The sequence below is a fragment of the Micromys minutus genome, assembly GCF_963924665.1.
Source record: "Micromys minutus genome assembly, chromosome: 21".
NCBI lineage: Eukaryota > Metazoa > Chordata > Mammalia > Rodentia > Muridae > Micromys > Micromys minutus.
Genome location: NC_137956.1, coordinates 38,162,094 through 38,170,420, shown reverse-complemented (window position 1 = coordinate 38,170,420; position 8,327 = coordinate 38,162,094). Strand labels below are relative to the sequence as shown.

The 8,327-nt window shown below is 51.6% G+C and overlaps 1 protein-coding gene across 2 annotated transcripts; it reads right to left on the bottom strand.

The window, feature by feature from the left end:
- Positions 1 to 240: 240 nt before the first annotated feature.
- Positions 241 to 8,279, bottom strand: LOC308433892 (uncharacterized protein C3orf18 homolog). 2 transcript variants are annotated; one of them, XM_080934022.1, is made up of 5 exons: positions 8,022 to 8,279; positions 6,156 to 6,561; positions 2,919 to 2,944; positions 1,849 to 1,996; positions 241 to 876 (listed from the first exon to the last, which is right to left on the bottom strand). In XM_080934022.1, the coding sequence occupies exons 2-5, from the start codon at positions 6,413 to 6,415 to the stop codon at positions 816 to 818; spliced, it is 495 nt and encodes a 164-aa protein (XP_080790148.1). In that variant the 5' UTR covers positions 6,416 to 6,561; positions 8,022 to 8,279; the 3' UTR covers positions 241 to 815. The 2 variants fall into 2 exon arrangements, with proteins under 2 accessions (XP_080790148.1, XP_080790149.1); XM_080934023.1 differs by having other exon boundaries at positions 6,182 to 6,561; positions 8,022 to 8,277.
- Between the last annotated feature and the right edge of the window lie 48 nt (positions 8,280 to 8,327).

Here is an 8,327-nt window from a genome sequence, read left to right as displayed (position 1 = left end):
ACAGGTACATGTCTGTGTTCGGCCTTTGCCCACATCTGGGGGAGCTGCATCTTTCCATACCCGGTCTCCCAATTTCATCTCCCTCTGCAGCTATTTTGGCTTCCAGGGATAGGGCAGAGAACTCTGGGAGACCTCATGCTTACCCATTCGCCATAACATCTTCCCGGGCCATCTACTGGGCATTTCCAGCTCTCTCCCTGTGCCTCTTGGGCTTATAAATGGTGCCATTCTAGCTGTGTGTGGAGGTGCATGCCTTTAATCCCAGCACTCAAAGAGGTAGACACAGGTAGATCTCTGTGAGTTGGAGGCCAGCCTGGTCTACAACTTCCAGGCTAGCCAAGACCCTGTCTCAAAAATAAAATAAAAGAAACTCTTCCTCCCCTCCCTACACCAACAAAAAGAGAAAAAGAAAAAAAAAAAGAAAGTTTCTCTCCTTCAGGTTTGTGCTTTTCTTCCCCATCAGAGAAGCAGACCTTGATGCAAGGGATACAGGAGACCAGGAGGCCAGCAATGGTTCTTCACCTTCCTGCATAACGGCTGCCTTCTGTGCCAGAACCATAGGTTCAGGAGAAGTCAGTGGCCAGATGACTAGCCTGGTCAGAGCTCTCTCTGAAAGCTTGAGAGTCAATGGGTGGGGTCTCAGCACAGCTGGGGTCTGTCACAGCCCTTTTTCTGCCTCAGTTGGTAGCGATGGTTCTGGTCCTGAGTACGGGTCTTGACAGTCAGAAAGTGGTCAGTGCTGCCGGCACCGTGGCAGTTGTCTTTGTCAGAGGTCCAGGCCTGTTCTTGGGCCTCTCACGCGTGGATGGCATTGGCTACATCGGTAAACACCAGCCTGCTAGGCCTCTGCAGTGGGCCCTGGGAAGGGAGCGTGCTCTGCAGGGAGACAGGCAGGAATATCAGAAACCTTGACTAAAGGCAATCTCTGGTCCAGTCACTTCCCCCCTCACTTCCTGGTGCCTGCTTTTGATTGGCACCGGCTATGTCTTGTGTCTAGAGTGCCCATCCACCAAGCTCAGTCTAGAAATAGGACCTGGCTCAGAAGACCTCCCTCCCCCAAGCTATTCCCAGCCTGCCCTTGGCAGCACTTTCTATGGGCTTAGTATTGGATTAATTATGCATGTATTTTTCTGTCAGCTGGAAGATCTGGTCCTCTTCCCCCCAAGGACAGGGGCAAAGACAAGGTTGGATCAAGGACAGGCCCAAGCCCTACAAGGAACCACATTGAGGATTTGGGAGAGTGGTAGCAAGCAGTTTGGTTGCTCAGTGGATCTGACAGGATAAGGGAATGGGTGCCCTTTGCATACAAGAGGTGTGTTTGACCTGGGCCTCCACTTCCCTGGATTGTCAGGGACTAGGATTCATCTGCCAACTCAGCTCAGTGGGGCCTCTGCTGAAGAATCTGATACCACTCACAACCCACTCAGGTCTATGGATCCTCGTGGAGTAGAGAGACTAAGGGTATTTGCCCATCGATCCTGCCTTTAAGATTTGTTAGCTTGTTTTTCTGCTCTCTCAGCTAGTACATAAGGGCTCTCAGGGCAAGAATTAGGATTTCCATCTGTAGATGAGAAAACTGGGCTCAGAGATTCTACCTGAGCCTCCACGATCTAAAAGCTGTCAGAGCTGAGCCAGGCCAGAACCCACAAGGTCCGGCTTTGCAACACCAAGTCTCTGAGGGCCACAGAAGAACCTAGCAGTTTCTGAACAAATCTGAAGAGACCTATGCGCTCAAAAGTGCCACCTCATCACCTGGCAGGTGCCAGCAAGATGTGTGGAAAGGATGGAGGGTGGGTTGTAGGAGAAAGAGTAGCTTCAGGCTGGGTGGGAAAACTGGCCAGTGCCCACCTTGCCCTGTGTGGCCTGCAGGGAGGCAGCAGCTTGAATGGAGGCCGCGTCTCGCCCATGCTCCAGTAGTTCCTGTTCCAGTTCGTCTTGCTCCTCCGTGGGGTCAAAGTTGTACATAGGCATGAGCTGGTGGCGTAGTTTCTCCAACCTGGGGGTAGGACAGAGGTTGTTTGAGGATAGGGAAGAGCCTTCCTCCTTCAGTTCTGGTGGTTAAAGGAGCCACACACCAAGCTTAAGGTGCCTACGTCTTCTTTTAGGATTCACTGACAGATATCTTTGAACCTACGGTACCAACTTGACTCTCAGAGAGGTAGCCTTAGAATAAGCAAGTAGCCTATTCCTGGGTCTGGTGGGAGCATCATTCATAGGGTCCACAGGGGCTACCTGGGCCAAGACCCTACTGCAGTCCCCAGAGATGGTCATAAAGATGGACGGAAGCAAAGGTGGGGGGGCCAGTGGCAGTCAACTTAGCACATCCGGACAAGGGTAGCTGGGTGGCCATGATTCCCACCCTCTTTCCTTCCCTCCCAATACCAGGTGTTGGTATCAGGAACTGGCTTTCTCTTCTGAACCCAGAGGTTACGTCATCCATAAGCAACTAGGGACCTGTGCATCTGTTGCCATGGCAATGGCCATACATTCCCTGTGTGCATTTGGATTAGCCCCCACCTTTACCTGTTATGTTACAGTTTTTTTTTTAAAGCAGACCCTTCTTTTCCCCCTTCTTTTTTATTCCTTCTTTCTCTCTCTCTTTCCCCACTTTGTCTCTGTTGTCCTCAATAAACCTCTTCCATGAGGAACTGTATTGGCTTGGTGTGGTCTGTCTACCACAACACCAGGGTTAAACTTGTTTTCTCAGACTCTTCCTCCCTTCCTGCCTCTGTGTGAAAGTGGACATCCTCAATCATGAGTGGGCAGAAGAGGCCTGAATCCTGTCCCACCGCCATGTCCTCCCCAGGAAGAGGAGCTTTAGTGCTGGAGCCTGTTTCTTCTTCCCCACTCACATCCCCTGGATGCCAGCCCATCCCTTCCCATAGGCTATATAGCTTCAGGGCCATCTGGGGAATTACCTCTTCTTCTTCCTGATGTATAAAACCTGCAAGAGAAGGAACAGTGTCAGATGGTGAAGGAAGAGGGTCCCCATCAGTCCAGCATACCCTCATGGTGGGGGATCCATAGAGAATGAAAAGTGGGAATCTGTGGGTCCCCATGTCCTCAGGGTCAGCTCCATCCCATACATATATGTATCATCTTACATATATGTGTCATGCTCATTGCCCTCACTCCTCAATAAAGTCCGGCTAAGCAGCCAGTCTTGCCTGGAATTCCTTATGTCATCCAGGCTGGCCTTGAACTCTCTCTCCATCCTTCTATTTCAGTCTGAGTGCTTAAATTACAGGTCTGCACAACCCCACCCGGCTGCTTTGATATCTTTTGATGCCAGCGGATCCCAGACTGAGTCTGGAGATTCAGAGATGGGGGACCAGGCATAGGAAAACTAGTTAGGCCTGTCTGGAATTGGCTGTTTCCGGCTCTTCAAATCCTGACTGACTGCGCACTCAGCATCTGCCTGGGACTCCTCCATGCTGAAAGGGAAAGGGAATACTTCAGCATGTCCCTCCCCCTCACCAAAACCACTTGCAGGTGAAAAGAGCAGTAGGTGAAAAGATCAACAGTAGGCAGACTGTAGCACAGAGAGGAGCTCTAGGCAACGCTCAGCATCCCTGAGCCCCAGGGTCACCCCTCAGAGCCAGGTACCCCTGAACCCCAGGGTCACCCCTCAGAGTCCTGATTTTAGAGAAACCTAAGAAAATCCCTGAGACCCTCCATCCCTTGTCAAGACACAAAAGTAAAAAGGATTATAACCAGATAATTTCTAGAACCCGCAGACTAGAGCAGGAAGCCTTGGTACTAAGCACCGGAGAGGAAGTGGGTATTTGGGAGCCCATGCCTGGGCAGGGACTCTGGGGATTACTGTCACCATTTGCTCTTTCCCAAATTGGCAACTTTTAACTATCAAGAGTAAGACAGCCTGGCTGAGTGGTGGTGTCACAAGCCTTTAATCTCAACATTCAGGAGTCAAAGGTAGATCTCAGAGTTTGAGGCCAACATGATTTATATATAGAGTTCCAAGACAGCCAGGGTTACATAGTGAGACCCTGTGTCAACAAACAAACAAGAAACAACAAAAAGAACATAGCCACTTCTGCCTAGGGGAAAAACCACATCCTTGAGTTTGTTCTAAGCCCCTGTGGCTCCCACAATCTCCATAGCCCACTCATAGCTTTAATCTGTTTAATTCCCAATCTGGCTCACAGCTTTTCCCATGTGATCTCAAGTGGAAAAAAAGCTGAAGTGTTTCTAGCTCTTCTGCCTGCTCCAGGGAGTGACTCCTAGCCATCCGATAGGTAGAAACAACAGCAACTCAGGTCTCTGGGTCATCCCCAGCCCCCTCCCACCCTGAGCTCCAACCACAGTACCCCAAGCGTGCTCCTTGGCCTCGTGACTCTTGCTCCAACTGTTCTCCTCCCTCCCCTGTGGCCTGTGACTCAGGATAATCTACAGGAAAAGCCAGACCAAAACCCTGTGTCTTTGGCCTGTGGCCCTTCCAACCCAGCTGAGGACATGCTTCCATTTCCTTCCCAAATCTCCCTGCCTCTCACTGTCCACCCCATGTCTCCCAGGGAGTTTTCCTGCTCTGCTCCAGCCTGCACCAAGTCTTTTCACACTCCTGTGGAAGGCATGAGGCTGGCACCAACTTCGCCATGCACCCCTGGTGTGGCTCAAGGCTGGCACAAGGGAGAAGGAAGAGGCGCTCAGGGGACATTTCTAGAAATCCTCTCTTCTCCTCTGTGCCCTCCGCTGTCTTTGTCCCAGCACCTTCTGCCTCTCTGTGTTTGGTGGAAAAGTCATCCACTCCGGCCTGAATGTCCCTTAGGGACAAAGCAAGGCAGCCTTATCAAATTCCCAGATCAAAATCTTTTGTTCAGAATCAAGACAGATTCTAAGTCATTTGCCCTGAGGTTAGGGTATCTCAGGCTGTTAGTCACCACATGGGTGCCAAGGGCGAGCACTTACAGTCTGCCTTCCTCCCGCCCCGGAAAAGCTCTCCCCCCTGGCCTCCCTCTGCCTGTCACATACCCTATCCCTACTTGCTAGCCAGCAGTTGTTCCCTGGCTGCTGTCCCAAGCCTGCAGAGCCCATATGGCAACCCTAGTTTAACACTGGCTCTAGCCAGGCCATGGATGACTATCCCTGCCCTGCTTTTTTTGTTTTCGTTTTTTGTTGTTTGTTTTGTTTTGTGTGTCTCTGTGTATGTGCTGTTTGTTTGTTTGTTTGCTTGCTTTCAGTCCAGTGCTTAAGATTCAATTTAGGACTTTGTGCCTGCTCTGCATGTTCTTGGTTACGGATCAGTACCACTGCCTCCCCCGCCACAGGCCCCACCCCATCCAGGCCTGTTTATCAGATCCACATACTTCTGAGCTCAAAGCTAGCCATCACTGCCCATAGAGGGCAATGGGCAGAATACCATTATTACCAACTCTTCTGGGGGCTTCGGGGCAACTCATTCTTCTTAGTCTTAACTTTACATTCTCTAGTGGCTCTTTAGTGACATTCTCTGTGTCTGTCACTGTTGAAGGATGCAAACAGCTAGAAGGATGTTCTAGCTTCACCTCTGTTCTGATGGCTGCCTGCCTCTGCCCTTTCCCATGACAACGAGGCTCCTACCTGGAGCCTGAGCTCTAATGTTTCTTCCCAGCTGTCTCTGACCACCCAGCCCAGATAAAACCCCTTGCCTATTAACCTATTTCTTCATCAGAAACACAAATCAGGACCTTGTCTCTTCCAGCCCTGTTGTGTCCTAAGGGTAAAGGAAGAGAGTCTGTAAGTAACTGCCAAATGATGTGTAAATTAACTGCTAACAACCTCCCACCCAGACTCTGCATCCCACACAATATCCCAACTATCTCTGGCCTCTTGACTGCTATTGAAACTCCCACACTTCTCTGTTTCACTGCCCTGCATGCTGCTAGCAGAACCTTCTACCTGCTTCAAACTTCTGCCTATCAAGACCCCGCGTCTGGACCCCTCCCCAAACCCCAATCTTATAAGCACCCAGACCCGAACACCATGTGTCATTCAGACTCATTTCTGGTTCTTCCATTTAGAATTGCTTATCTGGGCCCCAGTAAATAATTCTTAGGGGAGGGTGGGAGGGAACTGCATTATCATCAGTAGACATTCTAATTAGCTTGTCTATAAGTCTAAACAGCAATCCCCCTCCCCCAAAGGACAGCCTTGCAGACCTTCTCCAGCTTGCCCCGGCTCTCACCATGGCCACAGCCAGGCCAATCACTGTGATGATCCCAAAAGACAGAAGCATGGTACCCACACCAGCTGCACCACCTGCCATATCAGGGATTCTGGTGTCATTGAAGCTTGTTGTTTCTGGGCTGAGGGTGGCGGTCTCTGTGGTAGAACCTTCAGTGGCAGGCTCCAAGTCAGGCTCAGTGGTGGGCGGGTGGCTGCTGAACCAGCTCTGAGTAGCTGGGACCCTGGAGTTCATGCTGACGCTGGGAGACTGCCAGTGCTCAGTCAACTTGCCCACTGATTTCTGACTTGAGGAGTGTTCAAGGCTGTTGTTGTTCCCACCACCGTGATGACCACTGGCACAGCCAAATCCTTACCAGGAGACCCCTGCCTCTCTCAGTTCTAGAAAGGCAAGAATAAAAGCAAAGGGTTACCAGCTAGGAGCATGTCTGTGAGATCAAGTCCCTCTAGAATCTGAAGGCACCGAGGAAGTAAAGGTTTTGAGAGAGAGAGAGCTAAGTGAGGCAGAGCTGAGTCAAGTTCATGGGGTATTAGGACACAGGCTTCTGTAGGGACATGACAGCAAAGCCCTGTCACCCCTGCATTATGACTATAGTGATATAGTAAGATAGGAGAAGATGCAGGAGGCCTGGAAGAGAAAGTCCACTCCTTGCACAATTACCTCTGTAATTGCTACTTCTCCTTTTCATACCTTCTCACTCCCTGCATTCCACATCCCTCATCCTGCTTGGGAAACGCTTGCCTAAGATTCAGGTACACCTAATATAACCCCACACAAGTCACCCCTATTCTCTGTGTCTCTCTCTGTTTTTCCTCAAAGTGGGAAATATGAAGAACAACCCCATGGTGTTGTAGGGCTAATGGCATGTCGGAATGAACAAGTCCCCAGGGCGGGGGGGCGGGGGACGCAGCTGAGCACAAGGCCCATTCACAGAAGACATCCAGTAAATGTTCCAAATTCCCATCACTACCACCAACAACCTGGGAGGAGTTGGGCACAGCAGTCTCTGGACCTAGTAGGCTGTGAGACCCAGGCTGTGGTTGGGGCTAGGGTAGGGCTGGTGTGGAGAAACCAAGCGGCAAGGATAGGCTGAGCTAGATCCTCTGGCAAGGCAGTTGGCTGGGGTGGTCCTTGAACTACTTCCTTCAGTCCTAGAAGGCATGGAGTTACATCTTCAGAGGCACCAATGGAATATCCACTTGGAAACACCCATTTCCCTCCTATTTTGGAAGCAGAGGATGGGAGATCAGCCAGCCTCTGTGGGTCTTGGGTAAAGCAGGGTGGGAATGAGTCCTAGCAATGCTGCAGAAGGGCAGAACTAGAAAGAGAAAGGATCCCTAGCTTATAGCTACACACATGTTTCTCTGTGTGGCTCATAGGTGTACACGGGATGCCTCTTCTTGCAGGTGTGCACACATGTGTGAGAGCACATATCGATCATGGTCCCTTAGGAAGAAGCAAAGCTGGCAGAGGGTCATGCATGGAGTAGATGCATTCCTTTCTGTCCTCTCCAGCTTGGCTCAGCAAGAAGTCTCGGGTTCTCTTCTGGGCTCTGCCACGGATCCCAGCCATGACCTTGGACCAGACCCTTAACTTGCTCTGAGTCTGTTTATTATTGGCCAAAAACGAGAGAAGCCATCCTGCCGACTATTTTCTTGGCCTGCCTTGGGGTCCAAAGGGGAAGGGAAGAACACCGGGGTAAAAGTGGTAGACACCGCGACCTCCAAGAAGCTGAATGCCATCAGGTCTCTTAGTCCTCCCTATCTCAATCCCCACGCCCGCCTCCACGACCCTGTGATTCCTCCATTCTGGATCAGAAGCAGCCGACCTCAGCACTTACTTAATCCTCTCCAGGGCGCCGAGCTCAGTCTGAGAAGCTAAGGGCGGTAGCGACCGGCAGGAGGCGTGGGCGGGGGAAACACCCAGGCCCGGGCGTTGGGGGCGACAGGTCCGACACAAGGTCCGCCTTGCGTGCACGCAGGAATCAGCTAGCTTTAGCCTGAGCCGGCTGACAGCCCGAGCTAGGGTGGGCTGGACCGGGACCACGGAGGGGGTGGGGCTGGGATGAGCAGCCTCGGGGGATCCCCAGGAGCCGGAGTGCCTTGCCTCCCGGCCCCCTCCGCGCCCCCGGACCTTGATTGGCTGC